The 23,310-nt window shown below is 42.0% G+C and overlaps 1 protein-coding gene across 2 annotated transcripts; it reads right to left on the bottom strand.

Moving 5' to 3' along the window:
• egln2 (egl-9 family hypoxia-inducible factor 2) lies at positions 1–23,124 on the bottom strand. 2 transcript variants are annotated; one of them, XM_061682327.1, is made up of 6 exons: positions 23,033–23,124; positions 21,127–22,545; positions 8,189–8,308; positions 5,393–5,529; positions 1,971–2,038; positions 1–1,876 (listed from the first exon to the last, which is right to left on the bottom strand). In XM_061682327.1, the coding sequence occupies exons 2-6, from the start codon at positions 22,324–22,326 to the stop codon at positions 1,824–1,826; spliced, it is 1,578 nt and encodes a 525-aa protein (XP_061538311.1). In that variant the 5' UTR covers positions 22,327–22,545; positions 23,033–23,124; the 3' UTR covers positions 1–1,823. The 2 variants fall into 2 exon arrangements, with proteins under 2 accessions (XP_061538311.1, XP_061538312.1); XM_061682328.1 differs by having other exon boundaries at positions 21,127–22,599; positions 23,033–23,111.
• Positions 23,125–23,310: the final 186 nt, after the last annotated feature.

Raw genomic sequence — 23,310 nt, forward strand, 5'->3', positions numbered from 1 at the left:
TCATTATTAGACTGCATTTAGTTGTTCTTTCTCGATCAGTCACACATCATTTCACAATTGGTTTGATTGTTGTCAAGCGTTAAAAAACAAAAAACAGACAGATATTATTGCATTTTCTTCACCAACCAAAGCCACTTAAGAGTAACTCCTTCATCTGGCTCTTTTTTCTTTACACTCATTCAGTTCATTAAATAAAGTGCTTTTTTTTGGTTGTAAAATAACCTTTTTACTAGGCTAACACGAACAACTGTAACCATCGTCATGACAGTAGATCTATCACATACAGTATGTGCAAATACCCACTGAAAAACACACACACACGCACACAAGCAGGCAGTAGACGCAGTTCACAAACAGTTTGTGTGTGTGTGTGTGTGTGTGTGTGTGTGTGTGTGCTCAACCATGTCCTTGGTATTGTACTATCCCCGCATAAGTTACTGTCTAGAGATAAATGTTAAGCTTATAATAATCATCATTTAAACTCACTAGCACCTGCACATTCTAATGAGATCCAATACAAGATCTGTATTCAAACCATAATGATGATCAATTTTGTTTGGAGTACTTGCTTATTGTTGTGCATTCCGTTACCCTATTTGGTTAAATGAGAGGGGCAAATATTGAAAAACATGTTTTCTCTCTCTAAACTGTACAGTACATGCATTTCCAAGTCATCTGCACTGAACCCATGATGCAGTACAGTTCTACGCCACCGCAAATTTCTACTTTTAAAATGAACAACTGAAATTAACTTGAAATGTTTATGAGTATTATTTGATGCACCTGTAGAGGAAGAATATTTATAAAGAAAGAACTTTTTGTCAAAATGCAAACAATATATAATAGTATCAAAACACACAGAGCTATACTTGCCATATTCTTTCACCAAAATCAAAATTCCCATTAACTTTACATTTTGCCAGGGAATGATTGATTTTAGGCAGTTCAGCGTCTATACAGCTCTTGTATTGTATTACATGGATGTTCAGGTATGGCCGGTGAGTAAACGATATCCTTTTTTCATTCTAACTATAGTTATCTTTGTATTGTTATCTATCCACATGTGCTAGGCATCTACATTTTGTACTTTTTTGTTGTGTTTGAGCAAGTATGAGGTACAAGTGGACTCACATACACACCCGCACTGACACAGACATGCACACAACACTCTTATGTGAGACCCTGATTAAGACTATGAAGCTGTGTGTGTCCACATCACTTCTAAATGTAGAGTGAAAGGTTTTCCCTCACTCATGTAATTCTGTTAGGGAACCATTGCATTGAATTGAGAGAAAATGAAATGTTTATGCCACTTTTGGTTCCACTACCTTCTGTGGACAGTTCAGTTCAGTGTGGATGGTGAGTACTGAGTAAACAAGTACCATCTTCTCGTCACTGTCAACTTGTCAGTAGTTCTCCATAATAGCCAGTTCATATCTGTCGAGGAAGTTATCACGGGGTCAAAACGTCCTGTTGATGAGCTATGCTCCTTGTGTCTCTCACGTATTTGATTCATAATGTTGTTCTTGTTTGAGTTGGGGAAGAAAGATTCCTCACATTACTGATAACAGCCAAAGTAATGAACAAGGAGTCCTTTTTTCCAGTTAGTCGTCCTCATGGAGGATTCAGCGAGATATCTAAAGGTGAGGAACGTTTCATTTTCCACAGCGGAGAACTCTAGGCCGACCTTTACCAGAGCAGCCTGGTCTGTTCTGCACAAGCGAGTGACAGTTTAACTCCCTTAACTCCTTTTATGGCATCCATTAAGAGCTCAGAAAGGCACACGGTGCTTTCATGCTGGCTCTCCGGTGATTAGCAGGGATTCATGTCCTGCTGTTCTGACTGACAGGCACTTGAACACCTTTCTGTCCCGTTGCTATGGACACAGGAAGGAGAGAAAGAAGCACATTTGTCACAATATAACCCGAGTGACTTAACAGAGAATTAACAACAGGAGGTTTTCAGCTCACCTAGCCTGTATTTCTCTTTTGCTTCTGCCCGCTCTTTGGCATCAAAGTACCAGACTGTGATGGCATAGCTGGAAGACAACAAGGATTGAGCTATTAGTAATACAGAAATATCTCATGTAAAATACTTGTTGCAGAATAACATTGCTTGTTGAGTATAAAATGATAGTCTAGAGTCTAGGCAGGAGTGTCAAAACCTTTCCTTCCAAGGGCTGCATAAAATAGAAGCAAGCATGGAGTGCTTTGACATCTTTCACGCTTAATTCATTTAACACGCTAAAACCAATCCATCAGTGTGTGTAAAGTTAGGCGTGACAGGCCTTGATTACTGTGGATGCCAAACAAGATTTTTAAACTTTCAAAATATTTCCCACGACAGTCACGGTGTGGGTAAGAAACCAAGTTGGCTGTAGTGAAACGAGGTGTTGCAACTAAAACCGACAATAGGTAAGAGGGCGTAGTGGGATGGGAAGCATTGTATTCCCTCCATCTCACACTCAACACCTGCAACTCTTCCAAAGCTAAGCCATGCATTTAATTTTCCTACAATGCCTGCTGTGGGATACCTGTTTATAAACCCAAATTCTGAATGTTTGTGTGTGAGTGTGTGTGAGAGAGAGAGAGAGAGAGAGAGAGAGAGAGAGAGAGAGAGAGAGAGAGAGAAAGAGAGCGTGCAAGTGCACTGTGCAATGGGTATGTGAACTGGCTCTTTTGCATGTTTTGTTTCAAGAGATGGATTTGTGAGTTAGTTGTTGATAGAATACTAATGTTAAATGTTAAATATATTGAATGGCAGCATGTTCCCCCCCTGCGCTGACGCCGACTCTAGAGTCAGGCCCGGAAGAGGAGCTTAATTCTCTCAGGCCCACAAACGTGCACCAAAGCGGTCCAGCGTCCATGTTTTATCCGCAGAAAACCTTGAAGGAATGTGAAAAACACGAGGGACCCCATCAGAACGTGACATGCTGGGAAGTAGTCTGCGGGAGATTACAGGCTGAACCGTAGTGGGCCTTTGAGCCTCCGGAACTCAACAGCCCCGTCTCCCCATGGATACCACGATAGAGTGCAAGAATACTTAGCAAGACTGGAATATGGAGGGAAAAAATAGCCAAAATTTGTTTTGGATAAACGGGGGCTACCGTGGCTTCTGGGAACATAGTGTTAATGTAGCCTAAGTTGTACAATGCAGGCAAACAACACGGGACGTGTCAATTGTTAATTTGAGTAATTAGTTCATTTTAGCGGGCTGCTAAAAAACTGATGGCAGGCCGCAAATGGCTTCTAGGCCGTCGTGTGGACACCCATGGTTTAAGGCATCAACAATATGAAGTATTTTGATTTTAAGAAAATAAATGGACTGCGTGTTCAACTTGCAAGTCTGCCTCTGTGTCTGTTCATCAGACACGGTAACAAGCAGCTCGTCAATTAATCAACTCCGGTACAGCATCATTGGGTTGGTCTCTACAAATGTAGGATAATAACTAATGTTAAGATGCTACTTCAAAACTTGCACATAAGCAGGGTTGGCACTGGGTCATGAAACCTTTTAGCCAATTTGGCCAAACTGTATAAAAACCTCCGGGCCAGACTTGTGTGTACTTAGCCACAGCATTACATGTGTTTATGTATCTAAACCTTCAGCCACACTCAGCCAGTCCTCATCACTGGGAAGATGATAAGCTTTAACAATGTACGCCCAATTAAAACTGCCTAGTCATTAATCAGGACGAGGGCTGAACAATTTGGGAAAATACTCTAATTGCGAGTTTGTTTTCATTTTTTTTTTTTTTTTTAAACAAATATTGTCATTTGGATTTGGCATGCCATTTTTGCGGTAGGTTTCTCTTCAGCATGATTAAATAAACACAAGAAATAAATTATTCTATACTATCTCCAGCACGACAATGGATACAGCCAACAAATAAACAACTTCCCTGTTGGCCAGCCCTAAATGTTATGATGAGTTCATATGATTAACATATCTTTATTTTGACTATTGAATTGTAAAAAGAAAAACCTTCCACGAAATTGACTTATTGATTTAACTTCATTCCTTCTAAAAATGCAATACCGTATAATGACGCTCTCGCCAGCAGCGGGAGCTACAGGTGGAAAAAAACCAACAACTACATCTCTAAGACTTGATTATAAAAGCGGTTGAAATGGTACACTATATTAAATGTTGATTAATGATCTTATTAATTACAGTAAAAGTGTTTAAATGATTCACTTGTTATTTAATAATCCCTAAGGAGGAACGTAAGGACTTTATCTAGCTCAGGAAATAGCAGAATTTTCTCAAATTCAAACTTTTTAGTTGATGATATGAATATACTAAATCTTTGGTGGTAAATATTATTAGGCTTAAGATGTCAGATAATTGAAACAGATTTCGAAAGCAACACAATGTGGTCTAAATGACTAAACTCATCTTTTGTCAAAATTGAACTTAAAGTACAATACTTCAGTTAATGTTGATGTTGGAGGGTCGACATGACAACCAAAGTGGGATTGGCGGCTTATGCATTGACAAAGAAGCCAGCTAGCTAGCTGTGAGAACAGAACACATTGACCGTCAACATTTCAAACGTACGTCGCGGTAATGTGCTTCATTTAGGCGGCAATTGGCATCGGGTCTTATCTTCCCGGACGTGCCGCTCCCCGCAGCTGGGAAAGCCCGTGAGCGTGCCTGCTTCGTGAGCAGCTGCCGGACGGCGCCTCTCCCGAGTCCGTACTCGGTGACGAAGCATTTTATGAAGCCGGGGAGAAACTAAACCACTAACACCTTTAATGCACAGCAGAATGAGAGCGCTCAACTTAACTTTGATCAGGATAGACTTTCGACGCGGACAATTTTGAATCGCCACCGTGGCGAACGTGGGCAATATTTGCGTCACCGCATCCTGTTTCAATGAGCCATTGGCGTGGTGAGCGAATGGGCAATGCGAACACTGATAAGCTCAGTAAATGTTGAAGGCTACCGCTGGAACCGATTATTTTTATTTCTCTTATTTTATCTGAGAAAATTTGTTTTGAAACCTGAACAAATGAACAAAGCCTCCCAGAACAGATTTTGTTCAACTTCAGAGGTTCCACTGTACAATAGTCAGGAGCGCTGCTTTACTGTGAGAGTGAGCGGAGCTCAAGCTGATGTCTGGGTCACCGAGAGGTTAATTTCCACAGTGTCTTCTCTCTCCTGTGGGGCTGCTTGTTTATTCCTGTCTCTCATGTGTGGCTCTCGCCAGCACGAGCCCTGCAATTGAACCTTCCTCCCCGCCGGCATGTCCCCCTCTTTCAGGAAACACATACTGCACATACTTCCTGCCTCTGACCCCACCTTGCCCCCCAGCTAGGAGAGGAGGATGGATGCCGTTCAGTGACGTCAATGAAAATCCATATCCTAAATGTTCAGAGTTGGAGCTCACCGAGTTGCGTAGGCCGGCTTGACTTCGTGTGGGTTGCGGCGGTCTGACCAGAAGATGAGCAGCCGGTCAAACAAGGGTTCGATGTTTGCGACCACATTTTTGCCTTCGGGGAAGATCTGCAGCACCCCTCCTTGTGTCTATGATAACAAAAAAAACATAACTTTTTGTGTTAATTCATTTCACAACAGGGAAAAAAAAAATCAGTAACAACAAGTACAATATATAATATATTTTATGATGAATAAAAAAATAAGAATAATGTACCGGCATTACCAGATAACTAGCAACCCTTTATTGCTCGGTGACAATGTCTTTATGTCTCAAAAGTGTTCTCTGTCAATTGACTGTCTATTGTCGAACTAGAGCGGCTCCAATTACCGGAGACAAATTCCTTGTGTGTTTTTTGGACATACTTGGCAAATAAAGATGATTCTGATTCTGATTGTTAACCCCCACATATTTGCGGCTGGCATTTAAGAATTTGACCATTTCTAGGGAGGAAATTATTCTTGTTGTTGTTGTTAGGTTAAATTTACGGTGGCCAAGACAGATAGCAACAATTGCAAACGCCACAACATAACGACATTAATCCAAAACATAGCCACATTAGGCACACCGGACGTGAGCTCCCACTCCCTCCGATGTCATTCTACGAAAATGGTGGCTTTCTTGTCCCTGCATTACTCACCAGAAAAAGACACACAAAAGAGAAGGAGAATAACACAAAATATAAATCTTTTGTTGTAATGGAAGTGTGTTATTGTTATCTACCCATAAATAAGCCAGTTTCCATGCAATTTTTTCCCTCCAATATAGCTTGAAGAGCGTCACCAGTGCCATGAATTTGGCAACTGTTATTAGACTATGTTTTAGTTGTTAAAAAAGGATTTAAAAAAACAACAACATTAAGTTGCTGTTCAGAAAGGCACCATTTTCACGGAATGGGCAGGTATAATTTGTCCAGGTTACCAGGGACTCATATTGTCGACGGACCAATGGCCTTCCCTTTATCTTTAATAAGGAAATAGATATTAAAATATTATCCTAATGAAATGAAAGTTGGGATCAAACTAACACCTCACTCTACCCATAATACCAAAAGCTAAAATAAACACATTTCAAATCATGAAACAATATCTATCCTTATAATGGCTTTGAGTAATAAAGTTGAGGAAAAAAAAGTGACTGAGGCAGGACGTTACACAAGTTCTATTGAACGAAGTTGGAAAAGTAAGTAAGTAAGCTATTTCTGAGCTATTTCAGAAGGTAAGTAAGTAAGTAACTTTGTTCATTAAAACGTGCAACTTCCCGATTTAGCCACTTGTGACTTGTGGCTATGTCGTTATGTTGTGGTGTTTGAATTTCCGCTGTCTGTTTATGTTGTTGTGTTGTGGCATTTGCAATTGTTCTGACGTGTCTGGGTCACCATATAAATTTATAGATCATGTTTTTCTGTTTGCGTTTGAGAGGTCCTGCTTTATTGGCGGTCCTTGAATACACTTTGTGTACAGTCCAAGTGAAACTGAAAATATGTTTTTGCGTCTTTCCTAATCCAGCTAGTTATAGTCAATGTAGTCTACGCACTTTGCCATTCCAATTTGCCTGTATTGGCTTACATTTATTGTGTGTTAATGACTTCACCGTTTGTGTAAAGCGCTAGTGCGCATATTTGTTTGCTTACGTCATTTTGTGCTAGCGTGTTATTTAGGCTCTTCAGCTATTATTGCTAAGTCTCATGTGAAGGTGTTTTTTTTTGTGTAAAAAAAAAAAAAATAAAAATAAAAATTCCTCGGCTGATTACAGTCATTTATGTAACATGGGGTCATGGCTCTGTGTAACATCTAGATGCATGGTGTTGATGCTTTTTTGATTCTTCTCTACAAATCATGGTAACTCATGCCGAGTTCAGACTATACGAATGTAGCCCGAGTTTGACCTGACAGACACGTCACAGACAAACAATCATTTGCATTATGAGTCCCCGATCAAGCGTCATTACCCCATGTCCTGTGACATACTACACGATTGCCAATCTGGCATCTAGGACGCCTCACAAACATGACGCAAAAAGTCTGGTGTGTTAGAATTGTTTTTGTTTTTCCGAATAGGGTGACATGTCCTACGTTGTCCTATAATTGCTCCTAAACTTTGAACAATATGCTGATGGAGCATCTTCAAATGCCTGTCACTCCCTGACTCGAGCGCTCTCTCTCTTTTCTCCATAGCACGCGCTCTCGGCATCCGCAGCAATATGCGCTCATTGTTTATGCAGAGCCGACCGCACTCGTGTCACGCGGCCCTGCATGCCCACAAACTGTTTCCCTGCTGCCTGGACTCATTCTTCTTGTCCCGCCTCCTGCAAAACATGTGCTGTCGGACCGTGCTCTTGGAGAGGGCACGCATTGATCGGTCAGGGCGCGGTCAGTTTCATAATGGTAGTGTGTCTACTCGCCCATTCCAATACGCAGAATGAATTTACGACACCATGTCTGCTAATCTGACATAGCAACTGTCGTGAAAGACAAGAAAAGGCGTGTAGTCTGAGCTCGGCATTAATCAGTCCTAACAAAATACCAGTGTGTGTTCTTTAACTCTGTACCTTCCCTCTGTGAGCACATCATACAACCCCTTTTTCATGATTCTCTCAGTTTTAAGTAACTTTGCTGCCATTTTGTAGTATCTATAGACAATGATAAACCCCTTTTGGGGAGGGGGTATCAATACCCGCAGATATTTGCTAGTCACGGCTCGGACCCCATCCACCAAGAATAGCCGGGGTTCACTGTATTATCATACCTTAACATCCCAGTTCTTGTTGAGATAGTAGATACATGTGATGCAGCGTCCGTCACCGTTGGGGTTATCCACATGGCGGACATATCCTGCACCTTTACCTGGGTAACAGGCAGCCATGGCCTGCAACGGGGGGAAAAGGATGATGAGTTTTATTTGTTCGACACAATTAAATATTATAAAGGAAATGAACAACAGTTTGGTGCCATGGATTATTACACTGTATTGTAAATTGGAAGTTTGTTTTAGGGATTGATGCGACAGAGGTTTTTCTAATATTTTGGTCTGCTTATTTGGCTAGATGAGAGGGACACTGCCTTAGAAACAGCTCTCAGTATGAGAGACAAACCAATATAATTATGAGAAGATGAGAAGTCATTGAGAAGCAAGGATTAATACCCTTGTAAAGATTTTTGATGGCGATCTTGCGTTGGTTGTTTTTACAGGTGTACCTGTGGTCAGTGAGCGTAGACCACTCGTCGAGGTTCCCACGGTGTCAAAAGCATAGAAATATGTGGAAGTTCAGCAGCTGGGCAACACTACGATATACACATTGAAATCCACAATCGAAACAATGGTCTTGCGCTGGTATTTCCCCCACTTGATGCCTGTGTTCAAGCCAGAGAGGTCACTCGGGAGGCCACTCTCGCTGGGGAGCCCAGACCTGCTGTGTGACTGCTCTCAAGTCAGTGCGCATTCCAACATTAAAGTGCCTGTAATGGCCTAAAAATGTGGCATGGAGTGAAAACTGCGACAGTGGGTGTCATGAGTGCAGGCTACAGAAACAAGATCATGTTTCCGGGATTTCTAAACATCTCCGCTGACGAGGCGGATAACAACCACAGCAGATTGTTTTACTGGCTGGCAGCAGGGAGAGATGTTTGATGATGATAGCCCACAGCAGTGGTAAGAAACTATGCAGCTCTAGATTTCTGGGGGAAAAGTGAATTTGGGGATACATTGTTTTTATTGAGGCTGTCATTGGTAGTGGAAGGATTCACGCAACTGTCAAAAGTCAAGTTCATTTTATTCATATAGCGGCCGTTCACAGCACAAGTTCTGTCAAGGCACTTCACACATTGAGCCGTTCAAGAACCCCAATCTTCATACGTTAAAGAAAACTAACTAAACCCCACGTGAGCAAGCACTTGGCAACGGAAGCAAGAAAGAAAGAAACCTCAAACAGAACCCAGGATCTGTGGAGTGACCGTCTATCTTAGTCAGTTGGATTGAGATGGAGAGTTAGGGTAGAGGGACAAAGAATAGATACGGAAAACAGGATAAATGATAGATAGCGAAAACAGGATAGTGGAGGTTCAGCGACCAGAGGACGGACAAGAGAGCAATGAGCATAACAACAGCCATAGCAACAACAGTAATAGTCCCATGATGATAGCAACAACTACGATACTGGTCCGCTCCCAAAACCACCATCCCAACAGCTGTGTTTCATAAGATAGCTCTGACTCAATATCGCATTCAAAAACCCCTTGTGATTGGCTGGTGATGACACTGTACCCTACCTCTCAATGTAAGTCAGCATTAGGGCTGCAGCTACCGTATATTTGAATAGAATCGATTACTCAAGAGATTTTCCTCTCGATTTAACCGAGTAATCGGATACAAATTTATTTTGCATCTTTAAACAACAAAATGTCCAAGTGAGGTGCAGGTTTTTTTTTTGTCCACTTGGGGTCGCCATCCTCATGTTCCACACTATAATATCTGTGACTGAGTGTGAGTGGCTTAAAAGGCAGGGCCTGGCCCGGTGAGTGACGTGGGAGTCAGCGAATGAAAGTGCAGAATTGGCTGTCGTGAGTTCAGGTAAGCAGCTGGCTGTTAACTGGCTAACCATTAGCCAGTCCGTGTCATGAGTGCCTGGGCATCAGCTGTGGCCGTAACAGCTTGTGTATGAATGCGCTTGTTACATGCTTATTATGTTTATTTTGTTACCGTTTGTTCAATAAAGCAATTGAAAGTGCACCGGCTGCGGTTTCTATCATTGGCCACGTGTGGGTGCATTACAATATGTTCTAAACAGCGGTGGTAGGCTATGTTAAATACGCTACGCAATAATGCAATACGTGTGGTCAGTGACTCACAGAGTGCTCATGGTTGGACAGTTGGCCGTAGGCACAGACACCCCACTCTACACCACTGGTTGAGTAAAAAGGAAGGTTCTGCCACCTTTGTTGACTTATATTGATTTGGGTGGAAACGCTGGATCATCTCTGCATCACATCACCTGAGCTGCAGCCGGTTGTCGTTCATGACTAACAGGTTCCGCGTGGCTGCAGTATCGATTTGACTTGCTTGACATTATCGTCGATGCTGTTGTACAACAAGAGTTGCCACCCTGAGGAAATCAAAACAAAGATTTCCAGCACAACCGCCACCTGTCCCTGTGGTCACTTCTGATTAATGACGGTGTGTGTGTGTGTTTGCTTAAGGGCATCCTCCTCGTGTTTCTCATGTTTTCACAATCTCAGCCAAGTGACTTTGAATTTGTGCTGGTAGTCATAGATGTTAATGTTTTGTATTTATTCATCCATCCATTTTCTATAGCAGGTGTTCTTATTAAGGCCGCGGGTGAGCTGGAGCCTATCCTAGCTGAGGGGAACCCTGGACTTGTTGCCAGCCAATCGCAGGGCGCATATACTGTAGCCAAAAAACCATGAGCACTTTAGCTACAGTACTTATGGACAATTTAGAGCAGGGGTGTCAAACTCATTTGTGTCGCGGGCCACATTGTAGTTCTGGTTTCTCTCAGAGGGCCGTTAAGATTTTGAAATCAAAAAAATATTGAATCACCTCCTTATATTATTACATAGACAACAAATTGATAGATGAATAGTTTGGAAATTGAAATTCAAGGGTAATACTTTGTAACTATTGTTGAAGTTACTGTATTGTAAAAAGAGGTTTGGTAACAAAAACATGGTTGGAAATATTTATTCCATGTGACAATAAAAAAAAATTCTACAGATTTTAGCAAGAATCATGACAGTTCAAGCACATGATTTGCTTTCACGGGCCACATAAAGTGATGTGGCTGGCCAGATCTGGCCCCCGGGCCTTGAGTTTGACACTTGTGATTTAGAGTCTTAAATTCATCTAACATACACGTTTTTGCAATTTTCCCAGTACATGTGAAGAGATGACTGCGCACGTAGGAGTCTCGCTTGATAACAGGGCTGCACTGTTTGCGTGTGTATTATTTTAATTGTGCTTGATAACAGTTATCAAGCACAATTAAAATAATACACACGCAAACAGTGTAGCCCTCGCCTGCAGCATGAATACGTCACACGAACTCACATATGTTACATAAGAAACATTATATCAGTGCTTACAGATGTCATATAAGATGACCAGAGGTGGGAAAATTACTTTCCCACCTCCACTACAAAAAAAGACTCGGGTACAAGTAGTAGTACTGATTAACAGATGTGGGACCAGCTCATTGCCTTGCAAGTCTCAAGTCTTTGCCCTCAAGTCCCGAGTCAATTCCCAAGTCGAGAAAGGCAAGACCTGAGTCAAGTCGCAAGTCCTACACTTTGAGTTTTGAGTCCTTTCGAATAATTTTACCAACAAAATAAAATAAAAAATAATTAAAAAAAAAACAAAAAAACAAACAAAAAAAAAAAATATATATATTGGTAACAAAAACATGGTGAATAAAAAAAGAAATACAGTTCAAGACTGATTCTTTTATATATATACACACACACACACACACGGCGTCGGACTGGTTAGACCGTCTGCCTCACAGTTCTGAGGACCGGGGTTCAATCCCCGACCCCGCCTGTGTGGAGTTTGCTTGTTCTCCCCGTGCCTGCGTGAGTTTTGTCCGGGCACTCCGGTTTCCTCCCACATCCCAAAAACATGCACGGTAGGTTGATATATCCATTTTATTTTTCATTCATTCATTTTCCGTTCAGCTTATCCTCACCAGGGTCGCGGGCGTGCTGGAGTCTATCCCAGCTATCTTCGGGCGAGAGGCGGGGTACACCCTGAACTGGTCGCCAGCCAATCGCAGGGCACAGATGAACAAACAACCATTCGCACTCACATTCAAACCTATGGGCAATTTATAGTCTTCAATTAACCTACCCTGCATGATTTTGGGATGTGGGAGGAAACCGGAGTGAACTGTGAACCTTAGAACTGTGAGGCAGATGTGCTAACCAGTCGTCTACCGTGCCGCCCATATTTATTTATCAAAAGAAATTTGATAAACAAGTGCATTGAACCTTAATAAGAAAACTAGTGGGCCGATCAAAATGTTTGCATCTTCGAAGCCAATCGTCAAGGGGGACTTAGTTTATTGCTCCTTCAAAACTGATTGGTAGTAGGTTTTCAGTTATTCTATGAATATGCTATGCTATAACTTACTCTCTCACTTTATTTCTGAAGTGACATTAAACAGACCTGTCACAAATAAAAATTTGCATCCAGTAGTGCTGCGATTAGTAATCGAGTATTCTATTAATTAATTAATAATTCTTATCTAATTGTAATCTAGACTGTGGCGGCACTGGCTAGAGCATCTGCCTCACAGTTCTGAGGACCCGGGTTCAATTCCCGGCCCCGCCTGTGTGGAGTTTGTATGTTCTCCCCGTGCCTGCGTGGGTTTTCTCCGGGCACTCCGGTTTCCTCCCACATCCCAAAAACATGCATGGTAAGTTAATTGGAGACTCTACATTGCCCGTAGGTTTGAATGTGAGTGCGGATGGCTGTTTGTTTGTATGTGCTCTGCGATTGGCTGGCAACCAGTTCAGGGTGTACCCCGCCTCCTGCCCGATGATAGGTGGGATAGGCTCCAGCATGCCCGCGACACTTGTGAGGATAAGCGGCTCAGAAAATGGATGGCTGGATGAATAATCTAGACTGTCTAACTATTGTTCTGCTGTGAGTCACACCTCTATTCTTCTTGTTGATAGAGAGACAGATTCCTTTGTCTGTCCCCTAAAACCCTTTTCTGTCTGGCTACATTTTCAATAAACATCAGAATAATAAAAAAAAATAAAAAAATAAGCAGAGGGCGTATTTCAAACTCACCTGTTGCACAGCAAAACTGTTCCAGCACAAAAGGCATACAGATCCACCATTCTGCATGGCCATGGACAGGTTTAAAAAAATAAAAAAAGAAAGAAAGAAATTCTATCGGAATAGTAAAGTATAAGGATAGAATATATTTTTCCTTGGTTAAAGAGCAATTGTGAATACACAAGAGGAAATTTCCCTTAGTAATGAACAACCAATTGGTTTCCTCTTTTAGATAATCAACAGTATTTTTCTTAAATTCACATTGTGCGTATAGCAGGAAACTGCATTGTCTTGTCGGCAAACATTTCTAGTGAGGTAATTTCAAACACAAATATAAATAGAGTTCAGTTTAAACTTGGCATTTCTTGTGACTATAAAAAACATAAGGCATTAATAAAAAAAAGAGGAACACAAGTTTGTCATCTTGTTATAAAGGTACAATTTTATCCAACTGTGGTATCTCAGTCGGAACACGAGGGGCACTCTGTAAAAATATTACATCAAAAACAGGTGAAGAAAAGGACACGAAGAAGAATGTAGTTTCATGCCAAATATATGCTAGATGTGTGCTGATCAATTGGTAAATAAAGTGAATACAAAAAAGAAATACAGTTCAAGACAGATTCTTGAGAACACTACACTGTCTAAACCAGACTGTAATGCACAGGAAGCCCAGACAGCAGAGGGCCGGTCCGCCGTGGAACTATTTGCGAGATCGCCCAAAAAGCCAGCTGCCAATGCTAATGAAAACTAGCATACGTGACGTCGAGCTGCGCGATTCCCACAATGCAACGTGGATTTAAATGTTAAACGATAATACGAACTAACAACACATTAGCACTAATGGCGTTGGGCACTTGGACCTAATAAATAATTAGTAAGACCCTCATCATTATGTTGTCATTTATCATATTTTCCGGTATAAAAGCAATAAGTTGCACAAATAGCTATGGAAAGAGAACGCTATTAAGTGTTGGTTTCTCAGTGCTTTGGTCAAAGTAGCAAGTCTGTTCAAGTCCAAGTGAAGTCACGAGTCATTGCCGTTCAAGTCCAAGTCGAGTTAAAAGTCTTTTAACAAATTGTCAAGTCGAGTCTCAAGTCATGAAATTCATGACTCCAGTTTGACTGGGGTCCAAGGCATGTGACTCGAGTCCACACCTCTGCTGATTAAACTGCTGTACGTCAGGAAAAGTTTAAAAAAAATAAAAAAATAAAATTAAACAAAAAATTGAAATGTACTTCCAGGTAAGTACAAAACTTAAAAGTAAAAATGATTTTTTACTGTCAATAATACACAATATCTACATAAACAATGTCTTCCTGACAACATCAACCAATTCTCTTGAATAAGGCCATGGATGAGGGAACATCTTTCTTCTGCAAATCTGAATTCACACATCTTGACAAAGTAAGGAGTAGAAAGTAAAGATATCTCTTTACAAATGTAGCAAGTAAATGTAAGAAGTCTTTAAAAAAAAAAAAGTGAGTACAGATACTGAAAAAAATTCTACTTAACTCCAGGAACAAAGTATTTGTACTTGGTTACTTTTCAACACTGAAGATGGTATTTGACCCATTTTGGGACTAATAAAAAGTTGTATCTTAAATCAACATATTTAAATGTACAGTAGACATCAATGAATCACATATCGTTTCACATATGCACTCAAGTGACTTTGAGAGGAACCCTACGCACACGCAAACAAACGTCCCGAGGCGTGACACAGCATGCCGCGATCCTATCTATCTACAGTCACATCTCTGCTGCAATCAGTCCCCACGGTAAATTAAGGTCTAATTGGCACCAAGCAACGCGTGCCCCGACGGACACCGGCATTAATGCCCGACGTGGGCCGGTCACATGCCCGACCCCATCCGGTGACAAAACAGCCAGAACAAAACAGCCATAACAGGCTGTTTTGCACAAGAACAAAAGTAAACTCAGTCAGCACATGCATATTTTGATTAGCAGCTACAAGACCGGGGTGGGGGATAATGATGAACAATGACTGACTATAGTATATATATTTTCTCCCTATAACACGGATTTTCACCTATTGAATACGGGTCTGGAATGTATCCCCCACAATAAACGGGGGTTGACTGTATTACCACTTCTCAATGAGAAAGAGCCACCCTGAAACTCTGTGCTTTGGAAGTGTAAGATGGTCAAACATGACTACCAATGGATCTTGTTATTTGTGAACTAGGATACTATCAGATGTACAAGTGTAGAAGTGGGACAAGCACATAACTGAAATGTAATCACATGATCCATAATCAATAAACAGGTCTCAGTTATCAATATTTCCTCACAGAGATGGGCATTTGACAACATTTCTTTCAAAAATATGGGGAAAAAATAACAATATCCATCCATCAATTTTCTATAGCGCTTGTGCTCATAAGGGTCACAGGTGAACCACTTCTACTGCGTGCCAAAATCAACCATATGTGGTGATTTTGAACATTTTTGATATACAATATATATTATATATATAGAGTTATACCATTCTGAAGGTCTGCATGGATATACCTCAACTTCATGTAATTCTTCAAATTAGTTTAGAGGGAATCAACTGCTGGTTGTAGCCTAACAATGCATTCTTAATGCAATGCAATCTTATTCTTTCTTAAAGGCGCAATTATTCAAGTATCAATTTCTCACAATTGAGCACATTCTTACCGATCATTTAATCGAGCCAATGACCACTTTTAATATCCCGACGCTCGAAAAGGCCCCTTCAATTTCTTTATGTGTCAATACTTCACGTGTCCCTGCCGCGAATCAGTCATGAATTTGGGGTATTATTGTGAGTCTTCAGAGGTGGCATCTGTGATGGGTCAAAATTACATTAAAAGAGGTTTATCATCTTCAGGAGTGAAATAATAATTTGGTGTCACTATCTGTCACTGCCCTGTTATCACATTTCTACAATAAATCACAAGGAGAATGGGCCGAGGATATTACACAAATTAGACATCAGACATGATTAATAGTTGGAACTATGATTCTGAGTCTGTCGGATAATTAAATGGCCTATTATGTGTACGACTGTCTTTCCTACTCAATGTCATGGCTCATTATGTATCAAGTTAGGTATTGAGAAAGAAATGACTTGCTCGTGAGAGCATGTACGAGTAGGCTACTACTACTACAGCAATTTACAGCTCACTTGCTGTTTATATGACGTTACAAGGGAATGAACCATCCCTCGATCATTAATCTTGTTAGTTAATTGTCCAAGCTCCCTAAAATGGAGGTAAAAAGACTAATTCCTGAAAGATAAATCTTGTCAAACCTCTTACTTTAAAGCTGAAAGTTGGCATTTCCATGAAATCTAGATATAGTTTTATTTCAAATCCATTGTGGTGGTGTAGGCAGCACAGTGAAATAGTGGTTAAAACGTCTGCCTCAGTCAGGCAATCTGGGTGTGAATCTCTGATGCAGCATCCCTTCATGGCTTTCTCCCACTTCCCCAAAAAAGGATTCTTGGGTAAACTGAAGATCATAGGTGTAAATGGTTGTATCTATATGTTGGCTGCGACTTGTCCAGGGTGTACCCCACCTCTCTGTTCCAGTTACCCAAGACAAAGGCAAGCCAACTTACATTCACTTCGTAAGTTATTTCACTGGAAAAATGTGTCTTCATCCTGTTTCATAAGAAGTGCCCTGAGCCAAAAAAAATCCAACTGGTGCACAAAAAGCAGGACATGACAACACACACTCATACCTCAATTGCAAAACAGGGCAAATATATTTTACACACAAAAAAATGGATTGTAGGGCTGCAACAACGAATCGATAATTGAAAATCGATCATTAAAATGTTTTGCAAACGAATTAGGTTAGTCACCCCTCCGTTGCTGGGTTGTGCACGGAGCAGTGGAATGTGAGGTTTCTCCTATTCATATCAGTGGGCTGATCTCATGGGCATGACATATATGTACACTGAATATGGATAATGTCAGCACTGCTGGTTAATTATTGGATCCTGATTAACCAATCACAATCAAGTCCTGACGCTTTCAATGCGCTGTGACTGCAGAGGCAGACCGAAGAGACATCATGGCAGCCAAAAGGCAAGTGCTCATTTAAAAAATAAAAAACACATATTTATGCTCATGCGAGCCAAACGAACTTGCTCTCAGTATAATTTTAAGTGTTAGAAGGGACAATATTCGGTTATTTTGAAAATATATCACGCAATTTAGAATATTTATTTTTCAAAATCCCTTGTGCCTCCTAGTGAACATCTGGGGAAATGCAGTGTAGCGCTGTCAGTATATAAATAAACAAAACATGTGTATCTTTTTCAGAGGTAAAGTGTCAGTTTAGTTATTCGTGATTATAGTTTTTATTTATTTATATATTTTGTGTAGGCAGCAGGGTGGTCGACTGGTTAGCACATCTGTCTCACAGTTCTGAGGTTAATTGAAGAATGTAAATTGTCCGCAGGTGTGAATGAGAATGGTTGTATGTTTATATGTGTATGTTTATGATTGGCTGGTGACCAGTTCAGGATGTACCCAGTCTCTCGCCAGCACACCCGCGACCCTAGTGAGGATAAGCGGTACTGAAAATGGATGGATGGATATACAGTATATTTTGTACATAATGTTCTTGTTGTGAATAAAGTAAGACTTTCTTCAACGTTCGGTAAATGGAGAGTTATCGAAATTCCACTCAGTGAATTCTGAAAATGAGGAGGATGATGAGATAGGAGGTACGTTTTGAAATTAAGTTGTTTTTTCTTTTACTTCTGACTTAGCATGTTGATTTCATCAATTTAATGTCTTATGTAAGATTTAAATGAAATGCATAAAAGGTCAAGAGTGAGAAAGTGATTGTTTTCTTGCTAGATTCACAGAGAGACGGTGATGAGGTTACGGGCACGCACGAGAATCTTGACGTGGCGGTTGAGACTGATGAAACAGACAGTGGCAGACAGGATGCCAAAACAATAGTTTTAAGATGATATTGTACAGCATACATTTGTATGATTTTTTTTTGTGCTGGAGTATGGCTTATTGTAAAGGTATATGACCTCAATATTTTTGTTTTAAAATCATAATGTATTACTTTTCGAGCTCTGGGATGGTCTTGCAGTAACCTATTTGAGCACTTTTCTCCACCAGCAATTTGAAATAATGTCCTGTTTATGGAAAAAAAAGTGATGGGAATGTAAAAATGTTTTTTAATCTGATTAATCGATGAAACGAAAAAAATAATCAACCAATTAATTGATTCTAATAATCGCTAGTTGTTCCCTAATGGATTGAATATCGTAGTTAGTCAAATCAAAATAAAACGTCAGTCTACATACAGTATGTATTTACAAGTTGTGTAACAGCTTTAAGTGTTGTTACTACCAGCATCGGCCAGAACGGGGGCACGACTGAGTACCGGAAGGGCATCTGAGGACACGCTGCCGCAGCAGACACTTGGAATGGGAGAGGTTCTGCTGCATGGCTCCCCAGTCACGAGATAACCAAACAAAGTGCAGAACCGCGCACACTATATGGTGACCAAAAGCAATTATACAGGGCCTATTCTGCTGACGAATGAGAACAGGGGCATATTGCTACAACGTCCTGCTGCTGATGTTTTTTTGCATATCTTTCAGACTACGCAGAGCTCTACTCTGTTACCACGGAAACCCCTCACAATTCTTCCAACCACCAAAAAAGTGGGCTGATCTGATGACGTTGCGGTGAAGGAAGAAACAAGTCGGAAGAAATTGGATGGAATCCAGAAACGTTAAAAACTGGTTTTAAAAATAGAATGTAACTGTGGTCAATGAATGCAGTAACCTCTGTCTGGTTGTACCCATCCCCAATCTTCATCTCTCTAGCTATTGTTGAAGTGTCTTATGCAGTCATGAAACAAGGACATGTTGGAAACTTGGCAATGCACTAAAGTTACTGAAAGACTAAATACCTCTTGTATAAAGCCAACTGAACCATCTTGTAGTGCTCTCCTTCTGTCAGAGCACATCTGACAGCAGCACGGGTCTGGGAGAACAAAGGTCACGGACGAGAGGCCGCTGCTGTCTAAACATGGCCTTGGTCTTATGTAAATGGCGAGACATGGGGCAAGGGCGAGCTGCTATGACTGGTCTTACACAGATGGGGTGAACCAGGTTGTTGGGTACTAGGTAAGGATTGTACTTGGCATAAAGGACCTATCTAATACTGCGAACACTGGCACTTATTCCATAGTTCTGTATTTCAAATGTCTGCAGAAAACAAATCCCCTCAAAATTGACTCCGTAGCAATTTTAGGCTCATTTTCTGATGACATATTTGATTTTCAGACAGATTTTGGCCCGCCCACATTTAGGTCAAAACCTGTGTGAGCCTGCGGCTGATCCCAGAGACATTTCCTTATAATAGTGTGTGTTCTTGGTTGTTTCACAAATCGATATGTGCCCTGCGATTGGCTGGCGACCAGTTCAGGGTGTACCCCGCCTCTCGCCCGAAGATAGCTGGGGTAGGCTCCAGCATGCCCACGACCCTAGTGAGGATAAGCGGTAGAGAAAATGGATGGATGGATATTGTTGGTCTATCCCCACTTTGTCTTTTATTTGTACACAATATAAACCAATTTAAAGTGGTGAAAAACATTTGAACAAATCTATAAATGCTCTTGAATGCTCCAAATGTCTGTGCCGGTGTTGTAAAACTCCGCCTACTTACTCGTTCTCTTGACGCCGTGTGGTGTAATTGTCGCCTATATTGAAAGTCTTGGGGATTTTTTAGGGTGGGAGGGAGACAATAAGTGAAAATAGTAAAAAATAAAAATATTAGAAAAAAAATAAAAATATATTAGATACATTTGAGTAGGCTTGTTTTGTTAAAATCAACGGCTGTAATGCTTCGCTGCAAAAGGAAGCCGTATGTGCCGTGGAGGTAAGTGCATCCAGATTTATTTCCGCCTGTATGAATATAAATTTCATAAATACATAGGAGAAAGTAAACACATTCGTGCTTTTTACCCCAAATATTTTGTTTTATCCGATTATGTCGAACAGTTTACTGCACGTTGCAAATTTTTTGTGCATGTTAACAATCCTTGATCATGAGCCAGAATAGCGATACACCCTTACACTGTATACCATGCAAAACTACTAACTATGCATAAGTAATATTTTCTTAAAGTATAAGGATGCTGAATATGATATAATCATTCAAATGTATCGTATTATATGATGAATATGCGGGGCCAGTACCGGTTCTTACAGGACCATCACAACTTGGGTCACTCAAAAAGGCTAAAGGCTTAATGTCGGACCCTGCTGTTGTCATGTCGGTCTTTCTTCGAGCACAAACAAGTGAAGCCTGCTGTTTGCAACCAAATAGTGCACACCAATTCATACCCATGCTTCCTCAAATTCAACTCTATTCTTAATGATTAATTATTCGGCCGATATCCTAATAGAGACCAAGATGGTCTATACCTAAGTACACCTCAAACTTAAAACGATTGTCCCCTGGACACATTTACAGCTTTGGACATATAACCTGTTTTTTGGATGACGGAGTTACCTTAAAGTGCAACAATTACTCCAAAAGGGACATAAATTGACTTCTGATGACAGTACAGTATCATGTTGGTATATTTAAACCCAAGACGGATCAGAGTTGCCTTCAAAGCTACAGATAGCAAAGCTGATTTCCAGGCGATACAGCAACGCATGCATTTTTCTTCCTCTGGGTGCCAGCATGATGAGTGCAGCGGTTGGGGCAAGTCTAAATGTAGGCATAAAGCCAAAATAGGAAGAAAATAATCTGCCTACTGTGCAATCTGAACTTCAAACGTGCACGAGGAAGTCAATATGCAACCGACATTACATGACAATCATCAAACTCCAAATGTACAAACCGCTCACCTTAGTCCGTCCATTGATGACGCAGTCCCCCAGCTGTCCATTGGCCGCACTGTACATGATGGCCTCGTCGATGTAAGACATCAGAACCCCGATGTTCTTACACCCCGCCTCGTGCCCTTCCACCCAGGCAATTTGGTCACCTCGGATGCTCCCGGAAGGAATGCCCCTCTGGCTCACCAGCTGCCCGCCACGGAATTTTCCGCTTTGATTTAGGACTTCGACCTCCTCCAAGACTTGTTCGCCCAACACAGTGCCAAGAAAACTGTCCTTCACACATATGCCGTAGTACTTCATGCAGGGCACGATGTACCGAAGAGCTACGCGTTCGGCTGACCAGACAGACACCTCTGACGGTGGCGGTGGCGGGATTCCGTTAGCCTCCACGGGGGAGGTCTGACTGCAGGCATACGGAGGGCCGGGGGTTACGGGCCGATATATGTCGTGCTGTATAATTTGGGGTGGGGGGACCGTAAGACTGAGGGGTGTCTGGGGAGCGACACCGTGACTGGTAATCAGCAGGTCAGCGTAGCAACTCTTACTGCAATCGGCAGTCAGTCTGGCACCTGAAAAATTGTGAGCGATACTTCCATCAGCCAATCTCCTCCGCTTCAAGTCGGACTCCCCCGAGATAAAAAGCGTGTCTGCAGAATCCCCCAACCCTGCTGACCTAGCAAGAGTCTCAGAACCCAAGTCCCGGTTCTCCCCACCTCTCCTCTTCTGATGTTGCTGTCTGGCTCTTAAGTCATTATTGATCCTCCTCATCACAGCAGGGTCCGCATTCTCTAACAGACAGGCTCTGCTGGTGAGGGGGTACAGAGGGGCCCCCGCGGTCCCCTTCATCTGTGCTGGGTTCGGTGTGTGGGCCAAAGCGCCGGCGGGGCTTCCTTCCACGGACAGAGACGCCACGCCGCCGTTGTAGAGCGGCACGCCGGTTCTGCATTGTTTGGTCGGGGTTGTGAGTCCACGGGGGTCGCTTTGGGAGGCTAGACCCGCCAGAAACTCGTCGGCGGTCGGACCCCCGACCGGCACCCCGCACGAGTCGTTGATCCCCATGTCTACTGGGTGCGTGTACACAATGTCAGCAGGTGTACAGGCGAGCTGCTGGCCACTGATCCTTCTTTCCTGAGACGTTGAAACTGCTACCGATTTGCGGCAGGCAGAGCTTGGCTTTAAGAGGTCCGCCCCTCCCAAAGTCTCCATTTCATCTCTTCGTGCGCTGGATGTGCACGTAGCCCACGTCCGCCCTTCATTTTTTATCCGAGCCGCTGGGTCGACTGACGGAGAGGAGCTCCGGTGCAACCACTTTCATTTCCGAGCCTTGTTTTGCTTGCTTTGGTGGCAACCGTCATCTGTCACCCTGAATGGAACCCAGCTCCGGAGCGGCTTGCATTATTCGCACGAGCATACTGTGTTGAGTGTCTGTGAAGAGTCAAATGAGACACTTGAGGCCTCTTCATAGCATGGCACAGGTCACTTGTCGTAGAACAGTCAAGAAATGCTGAGTTACAGTTCAAGTCACAGTTTTTATATTCCCTTAAGGTCCCTTAATCCACACGTTTGTTACCAAACTCCTAATACAAGCTTGTTTCACCAATGTTTTCCACTGGTTTGGTTAATCGGCCAGTTATATCATAGCTTTTAGCATGGGAACATATGCTTAATAAAGACTGGCACTACTAAGCCATTGTATATATTTAGTCTTTCAAAAATATTAAGAGTTCGAATAAGCACCATTGCAGATGTCAACGCCACGTCCAATCGGCTTAATAACAACTTTTGCTTATGCCTTACGCCGGGTATTGATGTTATATATATCTATAGAGTCAGAGCAATAAAACAAGCACATTGCAGCGTTTGAAATAAAAATAAAGCGAGTCCAAATAACCCGTGACGAGCTCTCACTTACTTCAGGCCGCAGCAGCGATGCAAATCCACTCCTGAGCGTACGTGACAGCCTGCGTGTACGCATGTTATTTCCGGAATTGTCTGCTCCGGTCCACGCCGCGTCCTCGTCCCTTTCCACATACATCAAGAAAGACGGGCGCACGCACGCACGCACGCACGCACGCACCCACGCACGCCACGCGATGAAAGGAAGCGAGTTCGGAAGAGACCGAGGCGAGCTTGTGATGCCCGGGATGGTCCTGTTCTCCGCTGCGGTTGCGGATCGCGGATCGCGGATCG

The sequence above is a fragment of the Phycodurus eques genome, chromosome 7 (assembly GCF_024500275.1).
Source record: "Phycodurus eques isolate BA_2022a chromosome 7, UOR_Pequ_1.1, whole genome shotgun sequence".
In the NCBI taxonomy this organism is placed as follows: Eukaryota; Metazoa; Chordata; class Actinopteri; order Syngnathiformes; family Syngnathidae; genus Phycodurus; species Phycodurus eques.

Coding starts and splice junctions, on each gene's coding strand:
- egln2 (XM_061682327.1), bottom strand. CDS start 22,326: ATGGAGACTTTGGGAGGGGCGGACCTCTTAAAGCCAAGCTCTGCCTGC. Junction 8,309..21,126: donor TCATCAATGGACGGACTAAG/GTGAGCGGTTTG, acceptor CCCCCGTTGCAG/GCCATGGCTGCCTGTTACCC. Junction 1,877..1,970: donor AAAAGAGAAATACAGGCTAG/GTGAGCTGAAAA, acceptor CTGTGTCCATAG/CAACGGGACAGAAAGGTGTT.